This window comes from Cynocephalus volans, chromosome 4 (genome assembly GCF_027409185.1).
Source record: "Cynocephalus volans isolate mCynVol1 chromosome 4, mCynVol1.pri, whole genome shotgun sequence".
Classification (NCBI taxonomy): domain Eukaryota; kingdom Metazoa; phylum Chordata; class Mammalia; order Dermoptera; family Cynocephalidae; genus Cynocephalus; species Cynocephalus volans.
The window spans coordinates 131,852,314-131,870,062 of record NC_084463.1 but is presented as its reverse complement, the minus strand read 5'-3'; the positions used below and the strand labels follow the sequence as shown (position 1 = coordinate 131,870,062).

General features: G+C 39.3%; 1 protein-coding gene across 2 annotated transcripts in view; it reads right to left on the bottom strand.

The window, feature by feature from the left end:
* Window positions 1-8,549: 8,549 nt before the first annotated feature.
* The window catches only part of TCP11L1 (t-complex 11 like 1), a 29,225-nt gene continuing 20,025 nt past the window's right edge, over window positions 8,550-17,749 (bottom strand). For both annotated transcript variants that reach the window (XM_063095403.1, XM_063095404.1), the window contains exons 7-10: window positions 17,313-17,509; window positions 14,111-14,292; window positions 12,544-12,716; window positions 8,550-10,429 (exon numbers count right to left, since the gene is read on the bottom strand). In XM_063095403.1, coding sequence (XP_062951473.1) covers window positions 10,227-10,429; window positions 12,544-12,716; window positions 14,111-14,292; window positions 17,313-17,509 — 755 coding nt within the window. In that variant the 3' untranslated portion in view covers window positions 8,550-10,226. The remainder of the gene's footprint in view (window positions 10,430-12,543; window positions 12,717-14,110; window positions 14,293-17,312; window positions 17,510-17,749) is intronic.

Here is a 17,749-nt window from a genome sequence, read left to right as displayed (position 1 = left end):
TGTATGGAATCTGTTTTGTAGTTTAAAATTTTAAAACAATCCTTTAAAAAATAAAAGGATCTGAAAAACATCATGCCTCCTTCTTCTTTCATTCAGATTTTATTTATAATACCTACTTATTTTATGTTATTCAGCCTATACCATTTAAAAATAAATGTCAACAATATAGGGAAAGGTGATCTTGTTCTTACTACATGTATACTCAAGCACATGTCCTTTCCTGTTTTGGTACTAAATGGAAACATTTTTAAGAGGCAAATTAAACATTTTAGAAAATCCTCAAATATGAATGTAGTTTCTCTCAGTTAAACCTGATGCAGGTTGAAATATTTTATTTTTCATCTCTTAAAAGCAATATAAGTATGGGAATTCCTTTAACCACCCACTGTCTTGTTCTCACAGATATATTTCAAAAAGTGTTCAGTGCTCAAGAACATTTTTGTCATGAGCTAAACATAGATATCATAAAAGAAAATTACAGCCAATTAACCGAATTCTAATTACAGTGAGGAAAAACTTGTCATGCAAAATAAATCCAAAGAATAGGGTTTGCTCTTGGGTACCTCCTGTTAACTCCTTTTGGTAACTCCTGTTAACTCTATATGAAAAACTATCATATAGAAAATTGGTTGAGCCTAAAGGGTTGTGATTCAGAATGAAAACTAAGAATCAGGAAGGTTAAAAAAGAGAGGGGAGGAAAAAGTATTATAAAGAAACTCTATCACATACTGGGAACACAATTTAGACAATTTAGAATTTGAATTCAGATGTGATTAAATAATAATATTTAAAAATCAGCTTCGAATTTTACATAAAACTCTTAACTTGTAAGGTAAAAAAGGATATCTTGAATCATTTTCCCAAATTTACATGTAGTGAGGGTATATATAAGTTGGTCACAAGCATGTTTAGTCTCCTTTATTTTCCCATTAAAGCTATAATTGCCTCAAAGTCAGCTGCCTCTAATTTAGATTTTGTTATCCTCTCAAGTATCACTTTTAAGCTGTGTGGTTTTTTTTATATCTTGTTTATCAACAAAACAATCTTAAAGGTACAAGTAGTAGTGTATGGCATAGGCTTTAAAATATAAGATGTAGACTCTTTCCTGAAATGCCATGTTTGATGGATAGTGTTTTAAAGAAGACAAAAACAGTCTCAAATACCTGTATGTGGTCTGTAATAGTATTCCTGTAGACTGTAAAACAAAGCTTCGTGAACATGCATGAAAAATGATTTTTCTTTTAGCATTGTAATGAAGAGAAAACATTACCCCCCCACACCTGGTGAAAAGTGCCACTAAACACTGTTAAGGCCATTATGTACAGTATCACCTTAGCATCTGTGGGGGATTGGTTCCAGGACCTCCCACAGGTACCAAAATCCTCAGATGCTCAAGTCCCTGACATCAAATGGTGTAGCATTTGTGTATAACATATGCAGATCTTCCCATACACTACAAATCATCTCTATATTACTTATAATACCTAATACAATGTAAATGCTATGTAAACTGTTGTTATACTGTATTTAGGGAGTAGTGACAAGAAAAAAAAAAACCTGTACATGTTCAGTACAGATGAATTTTTTTTTTCTGAATATTTCTGACCAACCATTGGTTGAATCCACAATATGGAACCCATGCATATAGAAGGCTGACTATGTATTATAATTGTTCCTACTGCATTTATTTCTAAGATTTTTGTCCTAGACATGATCTGATCTTTAAACATAAAAAGGGTTATTTCTTAATAGACACAGAAAAAGCATTTGATAAAATCCAACACCCCTTCATGATAAAAACCCTCAACAAATTAGGTATAGAAGGAACGTACCTCAACACAATAAGGCCTATACAACAAACCCACATCCAATATCATGCTGAATGGACAAAAATCAGAGGCTTTCCTCTAAGATCTGGAACTAGACAAGGATGCTTACATTCCCCACTCTTATTCAACACAGTATTAGAAGTTCTAGTTTGTGCAGTAAGGCAAGAGAGAAAGCAATAAAGGGCATTCAAATAAAAAAAGAGGAAGTCAAACTATCTCTATTTGCAGATGACTTAATCCTATACAAACCCTAAAGATTCCACCAAAACCTACTAGAACTAATAAGTGAATTCAGTACAGTAGCAGGATACAAAATCAACACACAAAAATCAATAGCTTTACTATACACCAATAATCAAATAGCTGAAGAAGAAATCAAGGTAATCCCATTCACAATAGCTATCAAAAATATGGAATACCCAGGAATAAATTTAACCAAGGAGGTGAAAAACCTCTACAATGAAAACTGAAACACTGGTGAAAAGAATTGAAGTAGACACAAATAAACAGATATTCCATGTTCATGGGTCAGAAGAATTAATATGATCAAAGTGTCCATATCACCCAAAGCAATCTACACATTCAACATAATCTCTATCAAAATACCAATGACATTCTTCACAAAAACAGAAAAAACAACCTTAAAATTTGTATGGAACCAAAAAAGACAGTATAGCTAAAACAATCTTGAACAAAAAGAACAAAATTGGAGGCATCACACTTCCTGACTTCAAAATATAGTATAAAGCTGTGGTAACCAAAACAGAATGGAACTGTCATAAAGACAAATTGGCCAATGGAATAGAACAGAGAGTCCTGAAATAAACCCACACATTTACAGCGAACTGATTCTTAACAAAGGTGCCAAAAATATACAATGGGGAAAAGACAGCCTCTTCAACAAACGGTGCTGGGAAAAGTGGAAATCCACATGCAGAGGACTGAAACTAGACCCCTATCTCCCACCATACACAAAAGTCAATTCAAAATGGATCAAAGACCTAAATTTAAGACCTGAAACTATGAAACTACTAGGACAAAATATACGGGAAACACTAATACACGAAATGGGAGTGTGCAGCACTTTTTTGAGTAAGACTACAAAGGCACAGGCAACTAAAGCAACAATACATAAATGGGACTATCTCAAACTAAAAAGTTTCTGCACAGTAAAGGACACTCAACAAAGTGAAGAGACAGCCTACAGAATGCGAGAAAGTGTTTACAAACTACACATCAGACAAGGGGCTAATGTCCAGAATATATAAGGAACTCAAACAACTCAACAGCAGAAAAACAAATAACCCAATTAAAAAATGGGCAAAGGACCTGAACAGACATTTCTCAAAAGAAGACATACAAATGGCCAACAGGCACATGAAAAAATGCTCAACATCACTAATCATCAGAGAAATGCAAAGTAAAACCACAATGAGATATCATTTCACCCCTGTTAGAGTGGCTATTATCAATAAGACAAAAAGTAACAAACGCTGGTGAGGATGGGACAAAAAATGAACTTCCTACATTGCTGGTGGGAGTATAAATTGGTACAGCCACTGTGGAAAACAGTATGGAATTCCTCAGAGAACTAAAAATAGACCTACTCTAAGACCCAGCTATCCCACTACCGAGTATACCCAAAGGAAATGAAATCAGTATATCAAAAAGACACCTGCATTCCCATGTTCACTGCAGCACTATTCACAATAGCCAAGAGATGAAATCAACCTAAATGTCCATCAACGGATGAATGGATAACAAAAACTGTGGTATATATACATAATGGAATACTACTCAGCTATAAAAAGAAATGATATCCTATCACTTGCAGCAACATGGATAGAACTGAAAGCTACCATGTTAAGTGAAGTCAGGCACAAAGAGACAAACACCACATGATCTCACTTGTATGTGGAATCTAAGAAAAAAAAAGTGGTTGTCATAGAAGTAGAGAGTAAGGGGCTGGTTGTTTAGCTTACTTGGAAGAGCGTGGTGCTGGTAACACCAAGGTCAAGGGTTCGGATGCCCATACTGGTCAGCTGCCAAAAAAAAAAAAAAAGAAGTGGAGAGTAGAATAATGGGGTGAGGAGGGGGGAGGTGGCGGGAAGAGAAGTGGTGGACTAATGGGTACAAAACTATGCTATCTACACTAAGAGAATCGTTGTGCAGTATGTGCATGTATTGAAACACCACACTGTACCCCACAAATATGTACAAGTAAATGTTAAAATATTTTGAATTTAAAAAAAGGAAGAAAAAAGAAAAAGATTTACTTCTTGTTAGAAGGAAATATTTTCTAATGTTCTAACTGCTATAGATATATATGGAATCTTTAGTTTTTAAAATGAGTCTGCCTGAATATTTGAAAATTCTTTTGTTAAACACAGTTTAACAAGCAGCATGATGTTAGAAATCTGAACTTGCCTTTGGAAATCTACCGTGCAGACTCTCATGCTATACCAGTCGTACATTTCCATGAACTCTCATATATCAGTATTGCCAGACCCAGAGAAATTGCCAAAAGATATCCATCTTTTTCCTTTTTATAAAAGCAATGACAGCATTTTCCCAAGATTCTAGACTGGACAAAATTTTCAAGTACTATAAGTAAGTCCTTCCTGAACAAAAATTATTCAAACTCTGCCCTTAATCACTAAACTTCAAAGAAGAGCTTAGATCTGCGTTGCCATTCCTGGTAAAGTAAAAGATTGCAGAGGCTGGTAGTACACTGTGAGTTTTTGTTTTGTTTTTGTTTTTTTTGGTGGCTGGCCAGTACTGGGAACCAAACCTGTGATCTTGGGGTTATAAGGCTGCACTCTAACCAACTGAGCTAACTTGCCAGACCTTAGAGGCTACTAGTAAATGTGAAACTCTGAACAGCCAAATTGTACCACTGGAAAAGAATGAAAAAATACACTACTTTTGTCAGCATATTGACCTTAGTCAATAATTATGAATTTATTTGGTAATTTTATAACCCTCTATTGGCCATAGTTAATATGTAAATGTTAAAGAGTTCATTTACACAATAGTAAAGTATAATTATCATGTTCATAAATTCTGTTTTTTTACATTTCAATGTAAGTTTCCCAAAGCAAACTTCATTAAAGTTGGTAGTTCTTTGACTGTAACATTAAGCATCGGAACTGATGTTTTATTTAATAAAAATTTCAGAAGTCTTGAAAGATAATCATACCAAGTTACAAAATTCAGGTATCATGTTACTGATTTAGTGAAATCTTAAATATTCAACAGGAGTGTCAGCTTACCACGCTTTGGGAACAAAAGTGAAGAAAATCAATTTAGCCATTTACTAAACTTTCTTCCCTGTCTGAGCACTGACTGAAGTTCTGCTCTGAGCAGAAGGAGGACAGCTAATTCAGACAAAGCAAACTTAAAAACAGGCTTAAAGGAAGTGAATTCGACTAGTGCTACTAACACCAGATACATCTGATTTCAAAACCAACTAAGTGACCCTCCATCAATCAGGCCTATAGCTTAGTCCTGGTTCTTAGGTTCAGAAGGCAATATAGTTAAGTCACCTGTGACAGAAACCCACATGAAGGACAGTTTTAAGTAAAATTCTGTCTGTCTAGTCTTCTGACACTTATTTTTTCTCAGACTTTGGCTATTTTTCAAAGTACCAGTGAACATTCAATAGGTTAATAAATAGAGGTTATTGGACTTAAAGGTTATCCCCTCCCCCACCCCATGAGGTTGCTTTCAGTGCTATGACTAAAAAGGCTGTCCATCAAAATAATTATATAAAATCCAATATAAATACACAATTGCAAATATCATTGTAGTTATTTATTTAGATGTTTTAAAATGAGATAGTGCCTTTAAATACGTTTCATAGCCCATCATCCATTACCATTCATTCATCTGTTCATTTGTTCATTCATGTATTCATTTAGTTCAAATAATGTAGAGGTGAGGATAGAGATAAATCAATGGGGTAGAGGTGGATATTGGGAGGTAAAAAAAAAGGTAAGATTGCAGCTCTAGTACAGAAGAGATGATGAAAGTAAACATCAATCTTGGGAGAGGATAGGAAGAAAGTTTTCTCTACATGCCTGTAAAATGCATTTCACTGAAGGCAGGCTGGGCACTAACAGTTCAATCTATCACTATAGTAAACGTACACCTACAGGTACAGAGTTATATGTGCTCCTTTATCATTAATAAAGCAATTTATAATCCTTTTCCACGTACAAAGCATTCTAATATCCATTACCAAATTTAATCTTCACAGCAACAGTGTGAGTTAGTAGTGTTCCCATTTTACAGATGAAAATGCTGAGGCCTAAAGGAGAATGACTGGCCCAATATCACACAACCAGTAAGAAGGCAACAGAGGAAAAAAGGCTCAAACCCAGATCTTCCTCTGAAACTGGAGCTTTGTGCACAATCCTACTATATCACTGAATTTTAAAATTGGAAGGGAGCTTAAAAATCAAGTGTACTCCTTAAATTGTATTGGAGCTGGAAATGGGCCCTGATTTGCCCCAGCTGGTACATAACAGAGTGGCGATCAGAACCCTGGTTTCTCAGCAGTTCCCAATCTTTCCACTTTACAACCCTTCCTCAAAATTAAAGAAACAAAAACATTGTACATAAGAATCAGGGCATGACAAAAGGTCACTGGAAATCAAACAGCAAACACCTATTCCCTTTGAAACTCACCAGGAAAGTTGGTGGCAGCATTTCCTCTATTCTTAGAAATCTTAAGGCTTTGGAGAGACGAAAATAAGCACCTCCACAAAAACAGAGCTGCTGCATAATCCATTTATAACTGTTGGCCAGTGTGTGCGTATTATATGCTTATTAAGTCAAACTTATAAATGACTTTTCTTTACAGCAAAAAAGTACTTATATACCTAACTACTACATTTAATCAGTAAGACATAATACTGGTGTGGTTCTTACCTGAAGTATATTTATAGTTGGGTTATATGGTTACATAAATAATCACACTTTGCAGCTTGCTTTAAAAGGAATGAGATTAAAAAAAAATACTTAGACTGAGAATCCATTCACCCATCCACCCAATCAAATGAGAACCAACAAAGTCGCAGTTACTGCTGCAGACATTCATTCATTCATGACACTATCAAATAAATCTAAGAGGATTGGTGATACTCACTCTCAAGGTGCTCAGTTCTATCCACCTGTAAAGTACTTGTGCTACCACCAAACAAACTTAGCAAATTCAGGAAAAGACACCTGTCTCCACAAACCTGTTAGGTAGGAAATCAAGTCAAATCCAATTATTACACAGTACACAGAATCGATTCATTCTGAAGAGGGATAACTTACACTGCAAAGGCTGTTTTGTCTTGGAGGGAGAGCTGTAGTGGGGAGTTACAAGCAGATGCTTAATAACATTTCCTGAGTAACTAAATGAACTAAATGGATTTTCCTGGCCTTTAGTGATAATCCTATGAGACTCCAGGAAGAAAATTAGCTCACTTATCTTCATGGAGCAACAACAAAATAATTCAATATGAATACTGTGATTCTGAACTTAGCTTCCTTCATTCTTGGCTTTTGCCGGTTGTAGAACTCCAACAGTGGACACTGAGGTAGAAGGGAGACAAGAGGGTCTGTGAAGCTCCTTGTTAATTACACAGCAGGATTTCAAACTGTCCAAGCTTAACTCTGTCACTTTAGGAACCCACGGGGGAAAAAAAGTCTTGTAAGCATTTACGCTTACAAAAGAAGAGTTTTTGAGATTTAGAAAGAATGACTGCAGCAAGTGGGGATCCACGCTGTGCAGGTAGGGGGAAAGCTCCTTCCCTCTCCGCCTTGGAGGAGGAGAAACAGCCCCAGACACTCTGACGCTGAGGCAGGCAAAAGTGTGCTGCCCCTGGGTGCTCGGCCTTCTCAGCCCAGGAACCCAGTACCACACAAGAAAATACAGTTGCCACAAAGCAACGATCCAGAAGCGACCGCATTGAATACACTAAAAAAGATGTGACTTTGTTCTGTAAAAGTAATCTCATGCAAAATGTGGCTAGTCTTCCAGTTTATAGTGACCCCAGATTCTCGAGGGTCTCACGCCTGGGACCTAAAGATACACCGGCTTTTTTTTTTTTTTTTTTTTTCCCGATTTACCATACCATCATAAATTAGAACTAAATTCAGTGCTGATCTGCTTACATATAATTTCTACCTGAGCTCCTACAGCCACTCCACATCCTTGGCATAAACGCTAGGACCATCAGCAATCTCAAAAATACCAAAAGCAGGATCTGTTTGGATCCCTTACTGGTACCACTGGGTATACTGATATCCTTTCATGGAGAACCTGCTTTCCTTCCTCTGATCAGCACTATTGTAATACCCACCCTCTAACGGACAACCAACTGCTTTGTTAAGTCTTCCTTCAAAAACCAAAATCCCTGCATTTCCTCACATAAAAGGATCAGAGAAAACAACTGCTTGCAGTAAACTGTGGCCTTTCCCCTGGTTGCTCAGGAATAGCTTGCTGGCCTTCCTGGTTCTCTCTGAAATGGCATCAAAGTTTCTTTTAGCTTCTAGCCCAAAATTCTTTATGTGCTAATATTACTGGACTACTCTTTACATCTTTCTTACCGAACCTTTATCATTTGAAAGAAACCAGGGAAAATTTGCCCTTGAGTCTAAACTTTAATGACTTCTAACCACATAATGCAGAATATATTACCAACTGCAAGTAAAAAACAACATTAGAGCACAGTTTGTAGCATGTATTTGAAGAAATCACACCTCCCCAGTATAACCATTCACTCTTAAGGAGCCTGGTATCAGTAGACAGCCTCAGGAGCAACGAACTTACACCCTTCCGTACCCAATGTTCCTCTTGCTGCTTTCAACCCTGTCTCCCCACCCCACCCATCAACAGCTTTAATAAAGGGATTCCTTCCATTATTTACTCCTTGCTGTTCTGGCAGTTGGAGATCACTCCAACAACTTCATGGCTCTGCTTCTAATATAATGTCCTTGTCTAAAACACACACACACAAGGGCTGGCCTGTGGCTCACTTGGGAGTGTGGTGCTGATAACACCAAGGCCACGGGTTCAGATCCCTATATAGGGATGGCCGGTTGGCTCGCCTGGGAGAGCGTGGTGCTGACAACACCAAGCCAAGGGTTAAGATCCCCTTACCGGTCATCTCTTTAAAAAATAAATAAAATAAAATACACACAACACACTTTAGTTTTAAACAGAACAGATCTGTCTGTGACACCCAAATTTTTCTTACAGTCACAGGCATGTCAGGAATTCTGGTCACTGAAGTTCCTTGAAAACTACTGCTCAAAAACTAGGGATAGGGCTGGCTGGTCAGCTCACTTGGTAGAGCGTGGTGCTGATAACAGCAAGGTCAAGGCCAGACACCAAAAATACAAACCCAGGTATTTTCTATGTCTTCCTTATCTAAGAGATTAGTGAGCTTGGGCTATTTTATCTGAAAACACATAAATTTAATTCCAGAATGTTAATTCAATCAATACATCTGTGTTTTATATCAGAGTGAATTTTTCAGTAAAAATCCAAGACATTTCTCTTCTTCTGTATTACACTAAACTATACATAAATATGAGGGTACTTCAAAAAGTTCATGGAAAGACTTGTATTATCTTTCAATTCTATTTTTTCCACAAACTTTCTGAAGTGCCCTCATATGTTTTTAATTTCCTCCTTAACTTTCAAGGCTTAAAAATCAAAGAATTTCCTTTCTCTAGATCCCGTAAGTCATAACTGCTATCATCCAGGCTCAGGATTTTGTATAAAAGAACCAGCTTTTTAAAATGAAATAAAATCTAGGACAAAAGGGCTCTGGAGCCCCGGCTAGGCCAGGAAGGGAGGAAGCAAAAAACAGGGGCGAAGAAAAAGGTAGTAAGACTATCTAAGAAGATGGCCAATCTAACACAAAATACCTGGGAAGAGGAGGAGTGGGGGGCTGTGGGAGGGGACAAGAGGTAAAGTCATGGCTTGGTCTCTTTTACTCTTGGGTGGCTGTCAGCATGGGGTATCTGAAAGAACTACCCAGATCGCAGAAGAGAGAGGTCCCAGCCTCCTTGGAAGGACATGGCTGCTGTAATCATGATAGAGTATGAAAGGAGACACAGGCAGTCAACTGTTTAAAAGCTGAGTGTTACCTATAAAACTCAAGGTAACAAAAAGCTTCTTTGATTTGTAAACTTGCACTCATAAATACAATCTGTCAAAATAGAATTCAGTACATTTTTTCAACAAGTCTCTTCAACAGGGATACAATATTCTTCCCTTTGGAATCAGCGCTTTTAAATAAAAATTTACTACACAGCCATTTTCCAAAGCAACATTATAGTTGAGAACAGCTACTTGGAGGAGAGTGAATAATACTGCTGCTGGAGGGTGCACACACGTTAGGATCTCGTGAGGATCTTACTGAGGATTGCATCATAGTAGGGACAGAAGACCATCTTGTTATAGTTGACCAGGCGGACAAACTTAATAGCAACTTCTTCCAGCTCTTTCTGAACTGGACCCAATCCCCCAGGTACTGCGGGTAATGGCTTCTGATGGCCCGAGGCAAGGTAGGTTTCTAAGAAGGTCAGGATTCGGGATTCTGTGATGGAAAAGAAAGTGGTTAGTTGTTTCTTGCTCAGGGTGAACTCACAAGCTTCTGATGACGCTTCAGTTCTTAGCTTAACCATCACCTCTTTGGAGAAGTCTTCACTTCTCCACATCAGGTACCCACGGCACCTTCCACTTCTGAACATTTTTCCCATTTGTAATGTTTTTCTCCCTTTCAAGATGGTTAGTTTCATGTAGGCAAGAACCATACTTTTCTGGCTCATCATTTTCTCCTCAGCACCTAGCACAGTGCCTGGCACGAGACCTAGATCCCAGAAGAAGCTCAAAACACATTTGGAATGCAAGAATGAATTATGGATGAATAAAGGGAGAACAGAATATAACACATTCTGCTCTTGGAAGAGCAAGCCATACTGAGACCAACATTAGCCATCGTTGAAGATCACATAAAAAGTAGAAAAAATAAAGCAGGAATTACAAGTTCAAAAAAGAAAAGAGCATAGAGAAGATTCTAGCACTGTTGGTTTATGATCTCTCTTTTCTTACTAAGCCCACATAAAAAAAGCATGAGCTTCCTTCTTTGATGCCTACAGTGGAAGGCCATGGAAGTTGTGGGCATTTGTAAATTTGTCCTACTCTGAGGAATAATTTAGGCCGATGCTCTTTTAGCCCATTCCCCTCTACACTGCTTTTGCATTCTCCTGTGTGTCCTCATCAGCCAAAAAAGATTTGATCAAGCCGCACTTCTTGCAGATTTTATTACAAAAACAATAGGGACATTTATATTGAACAGGCTTGTCCTGACCCCTGCCCCGGGGTATACTCCCAGGTGCGAACAACTTATACCTTTCCAAACCCCAAAACACACTGATGGAAACTGCTGATGGAACGGGTCCTGTCACCCCATTCCTAAATTAGTCTGGTTCCCTAGAGCTGAAAGCCTCACCTAGAAGTGGAGAACTTCATATTATTCTTACCCACAGGCTGGTTTTTATCCTATGTCTGTAACTTGCTATTACAAAAGAGCCAAGATGGCAGGACGAGAAGCAGACCTTGCTAGCCACAGGTCTATTTACAGGCCCTTTCCTGTCCTTCTGCCCAGATTAAGAGTATAAATCTTGATGATCTGAGGGCCCTGCAAGATCTGTAAGAGCTTCCTCCTGAGTGTCCCACTGACTAAACTGTGGGGCATCCAATGCAGGGCTGGGATGAAGTGGTTTTTTTAAGAAATAATTTTTAAAAAACCATTGATTCATGTTATTCTTTTTTCATGAAATATTACTTAAGAATAGAAAGTCATAGTATTAGAAGCAGCCCCAAGTAACTGGTCTAGTCTTCTACTCCAACCTGAAATATGAGTATGATAATCATGGATCATTCAGCTTCTGCTTGAAGCTTGCTAATTCCTTGATATTTATATGTTTGACACTTATCTGCTTTCAAAGAATTTGAGAAAGGGCTTCAAAATTAATTAAATCAGGTTAAAGACTTTAACCTAAATTTTTAAATCTGAATTTTAAAAATGAAACATTGTATCCCAGAGAACAGAATTTTTCTCCCCCCACCCCAGCTTAAGGTATAATTGACAAATAAAATTGTATATATTTACAGCATACAACAGGATGTTTTGATATATATATTGTTAAGTCAAGCTAACAACAGAATTGTTCATAGTGCCACTGCTGTAATGATGAAGAGTCATAGCTAATATAGAATATTTTAATACACTATTAAAATAATACTTTAATACTTTATTTAAAATGTTCAGAGTACTTACTATGTGCTGCTAGGCACTGTGGTAAGCACTTTACCTTTCAGCAACCTTGTAAAGTTGTTGGAATTAACCTCTTTGTAGAGATGAGGAAACCCAGTGTCAAGTAACTTGCCTGAGCTACACAGGAAGTGCGGGAGGAGGGTTCTGAACCAACCTTGTGATTCTGGACAAGGAGTCCTCAGCACAATGATGGCCACCTGGTCACCTACCCATCCTCTGCGTCACCCTGATCACACTGTGGTGACTAATCACTCTCTCCTCCCTCATCAACTCTCATAATACCATCAAAACCCTTCCAGATTTCTTCAGAGGGGCCTGTCCTGCAGCCCCTCTGAGGGCACATCCCTCTGCCTACCTGTCCCCAAACGTACCCATGATCCTGCAAATAGGGTCGTCAGGACTGGCCATGGCCTGGATCTGGCCCTTCAGCACGGTCTCCTTGTCTGCGGTAAAGAGGGAGGAGCCACACAGGGCAAGGCAGCTGTTCACCTCCAGGCAGACTTTCTCCCCAACAGTAGTCAGGGCATCCTTCAGATGGAAGTTGCTGGAGCAGAGAAGGGAAAAGAGAAGCCAGGGAAAGAAAGGGCCTGTAAATAAAGTGCATATCATGCTAGCTCCAACAGCCCATGCCCTGACAAGAGTCACACCACCAATGAATGAATTTATGGGGTCAAGGGAGAATTTGTAACTCTCGTTCCTGATCCCGTCTCTCTCCAGCTGTGCACAGTTAACTGGACAGGACTTTCTTTCTCTCCCTCTGCTGGAAAGGACAACAGAGCTGGCCGGTTAGCTCAGTTGGTTAGAGCACAGCCTCATAACACCGAGGTCAAGGGTTCGTTTCCCCATACTAGCCTGCCGCCAAAAAAAAGAAAAAAAAGAAAATATATAGGGGTTACTTCCCTTGAAGAATCCTCTGACTTGTACCTTGTCAGATACAGTGTTTACTTAAAACCACTCAAAAATATTCTGTATGCTGTAAACCATATAAATCACCTAACGTGACGCCACCGTGGGAACAGCTACTGAAGCCTGCATGCACGCTGATGCGGATTCATGCTGGGTAATAAAATGATACATTTATACCCACCACAGAATGTCTGTAAGGAATGTGCAAAGTGCAGAAAACTTTAATCACATACATGCAACTTTGGAGAAATATAGCTTGTTTCTTTCATGACCTTTCTCTAGGGCTATGATTTTCACTGTTAGTTGTGAAAGCAATTCAGTGGGTGAAAACCAGTAATTTTTTAATGGAATAAAAATACAGAAAAAATATATCAAGATGTGTTAAACATAGTTAGGGTAAGTCCCATTTTGTGAGGTTTTTAGTTCAGTTACATATGAGGGGTCTTCAAAAAGTTCACAGAAGGATTCACATTATCTTAATTCAATTTTTCCAAGAACATTTTTTTTTTTTTTTTTTTTTTTTTTTAAAAAGATGACCGGTAAGGGGATCTTAACCCTTGACTTGGTGTTGTCAGCACCACACTCAGCCAGTGAGCGAACCGGCCATCCGTATATGGGATCCGAACCCGGGGCCTTGGTGTTATCAGCACCGCACTCTCCCGAGTGAGCCACGGGCCGGCCCTCCAAGAACATTTTGAAGTACCCTCGTGTGTAAGTGTGTACTAGGTCACAATGGAAAATAAATTTCTTATTGTGAGTTCTAGTCACAAACATTTCGAAGCCACTATCCTACAGCTTTGCTAACCCTAGAGGTGATTCCAGTTTTGACCCTATGACCTTGAATAAATTCGGCTGGGATCTTCACCAAGTAAACAAAGTTAGAGAGCAAGGTTTCTTCTCAGTCCTAGAAAATGGCCCTGGATTCGGCCTTACACTGGGAGACCCCCTCTGGGACCCTCCAGTCTGCTCTCTGCCACCTACTGCCTCCCATCCAGCCATTAAAAGTCCACTCCACAGTTTTCAGCCACTTACGGCAGATGCATATCTGTTAGCAAAATCTTCACAATCATCTTGAGTTTCTCAGCAAAGCCAGCCTGGCTGGAAATTCTCGGGGCTGCCATGCTGAATGTGACCAATAACACAGCCCCCAGGATGGTCAGTTGCTCCAGCTGGAGCTGGAGTTCTTGGAAGCGAGATTGGTCCATCAAAACTGTCTGTAATGAACACAGGAGAAGCCATTGCTGAGCTGCAGATTCAGGCTGACCAGCAGAGGGCGGTGAGACCACAGCCCCCACACCATCCTCTGCAGTTTCCCTCAGGATTTTCTGGAGTCATTTCAGAGCTACAGGGAGGGAGTCATGTGCAAATTATCCTTCCATCTCAGAGCCCCTTCTCCCTAAGAAACGCTGAAGTATAGCACTCTCATTAAAAACAAGAGATAGACCTGTGTGTAAATCCAGGCTCTTGTCACTTCATAGCATCATGACCTCATGAAAGCTTCTTCAACTCTCTTTATGCAAAATGGGGATTCCTACTTTGCAGGGCTGTTTTAAAGATGGAAAAAGATCATGTATATAAACTGGCTGGCTAGGGCTGGCCGGTTAGCTCAGTTGGTTAGAGCGAGGTGCTGATAACACCAAGGTCAATGGTTCTTTTCTCCACATTGGCCAGTGACCAAAAGACAATTAAATAAATAGAGTGGCTGGCAGAGTCAATATGCAATAAATGGGAGTTATGTCATTAGAAAGGAAAGAGTAATGAGGTACAGAGCTAAGGTGACCAACTCATCCCAGTTTGTCTGGGACTGTCTCAGTTTTAAAATGGAAACTCCCAAGTCCTGTGAACCCCCCAGTCCCCAGTAAACCAGGACAACCAGTGACCCTATACAGAGCCACGGAGAGGAGGAGAAGGGAACTCCCTGAGAGCAAAGCCTACACCTGTTCACCTTGTTACACCCCTCAGCACCCAGCACAAAGGAGGCTCTCAGGAACTGGTAAGTGAAGAAAGGAAAAGAAAAAGAAATGGTGAGTGCACAGAATGGGATTGACAGATAACAATCCAAAGCTGCCTGGGAAGAAGTCAATGAGTGAATTTCCTTGACTGCCTCTCCCGTGTTAAGGATGGCCCTGTGTCCCACCGTGCCAAAGTCCCCCGTGTTGAAGTCCCCTGTGTGGGGTGAAGGAAAGAGCAGCAGAAAGGCTGAGCAGATACAGCTTCTGATCTGAGTTTTTATAGGTTGAGCAAATGAAATTTTTTCTGGCAGCTGGCCAGTGTGAACGCTTGACCTTGGTGTTATCTGGATCTGAACCCTTGATCTTGGTGTTATCAACACCATGCTCTAATCAATTGAGCTAACTGGTCAGCCCGCAAATGAACTTTAAAGACTGGTCTTGCTGTAAGAAACTGAGATATGCCAAATTAAGACATTACAATTTGGGGTCATAGCCCAGAGTCCTTCACAAGAAGTAAAAACTATTTCTAAAGATTGAGAATCACCTGTCGTTAAACAGCTATGCTTCAAAAGACTCATCATCAGCCTCTTTTTTGACTTCTCTTCGTCATACAGTGGTGACTTCACTTTGCTATGCAGCCTCCCAGTAGGACTCAGTACTTGGGTTTAGGATGCAAAAGGTTTCCACGATCAATTCTGAGAGCAGACAACTGTCCCTAGTGAAAACCACCATCTTCCCTGCAGCTATTTTTTTTTAAGAGAAATGTCAGACTAAGAACTTCACTCAAAAAGAGAACATGCCACTATTCAGAAAGGAACACTCTCCCCTCCCCAATTCAACATTCTCTTTAGATCCTCCTCCAGCACAAAACAGGGAACTCAGGGGAAAGAGGTGAAACCTTAAGGCTACAACTTCTTGAAAGAAAAAATAAGGAAATTATGGGAAAGATATTTAGAGAAGTAGCAGGATTTGAGGCTAGAAATAAGAAGCTCAGGTGCCCTCAAAAAAGAGGGGGGAGTCTACACACGAAATCAGTTATTTACAGACAAAATGGGGGAATCCCTTGTTAGTCATCCCCTTAAAGAAGTACTGAAGTTATAAGTAATTATTGTGAACAACATTAAAAAAAAACACAAAAATCTCAGCATAGAGGGGAAGAAGTTTCTCTAGATCAAGCTATAAAGCAACATCGCTGTTGTGGTTTCGATCAAGGTGAGTAAAAACAGGACAAAGTTCAGCAACACAAATTGGAAGCCTCATGCATCGCTGATGGGGCTGTAAAATGCTACTGCTGCTGCTGCTGCTTTGGAAAACAGTTTGGCAGCTCCTCAAAATGTTAAAATTAAAGTCACCACATAACCAGCAATTCTAATCCTAGGTATAAAACCAAGAGAATCGAAAACATATGTCTACATAAAAACTTGCACACAAATGATCACAGAAGCGCAATTCACAGTAGTTCCAAAGTGGAAACAACCCAAATGTTCACCAACTGGTGAATGAATAAACAAAATATGATGTATCCATACAATGCAATATACTATTCAGCCTTAAAAAGGACATGCTGACACACACTACAAAATGGATGAAGCTTGAAAAACATTATGCTAAGTGAAACAACCCAGATACAAAAGGACACATAGTATATGATTCCACTTATATGAGGTATCTAGAGTAGTTAGGGGCTGGGGGGTGGGGGAATGGAAAATTACTGTTTGATGGATAGAGATTTTCACATTTGGGGAAGATGGAAATGTTCTGGAGATGGATGATGGTGATGGCTGCACAACAAAGTGATTATGCCACTGAACTATATACACTTAGAAACGGTTAAAATAGTAAATTTTACGTCACATATATTTTACCACAATAAAAAATTAATGAAAAAAAGTAATGAAATACTGATATATGCTACAACATGGATGAACATTATGCTTCATGAAAGAAGCCAAACACAAAAGGCAGATACTGTGTGATTCCATTTATATAAAATGTTCAGAATAGGCAAATCCATAGAGACAGAAGGCAGATCAGAGGTTGGAGGGAGGACGGAAAGGGTAGTGACTTCTAATGGGTACAGGATTTCTTTAGGGGATAATAAAAATGATCTAAATTAAAAAGTGGTGAGGGTTGCATAACTGTGAATATACTAAAAACCACTGAGTTGTACACTTTAAAAAGCAAAATTTTCTGGTATGTGAATTATATCAGAATAAAGTTATTCTTTTTAAAAAGTTCAAGAGCACAAAAATATGAGCAGTTAGACTGCTAAAAGCGCCTACTTCAGGGAAAGGTCTCTGGAGGTGGTCCCATTTCAGAAGCTTCAGGTATGCACAATTCTGGACAGCAGCATGACTCGGCACGGGAGCGCCCCCAGAGCCAGTGGCCCCTCCCCCAGCTGGCAGGGCATGCTTATACTTCTGATTCATAAGGTCATCTGAGGCTTCTTCTAGCCACTGGGTGACAAAGTCCAGGGAATCTGAAAAACAAAGCTATGAACACTACTATGACACCTGGGAGTGGTGCCTCTCAGAATGACTTTAGGGTAGATCATTTGGTGGTGTGGCATAGCATAGAGCATGAATTTCAGAATCAAATAGAACTCGGATGAAATTACCCATTTGCCAATTAGTGGCTGAGTGATCTCATGCAAGTCATAACCTGTCTGAATACCAGATTCCTAATACAAAAAAATTTACAACACCCACCTCACAGGGTG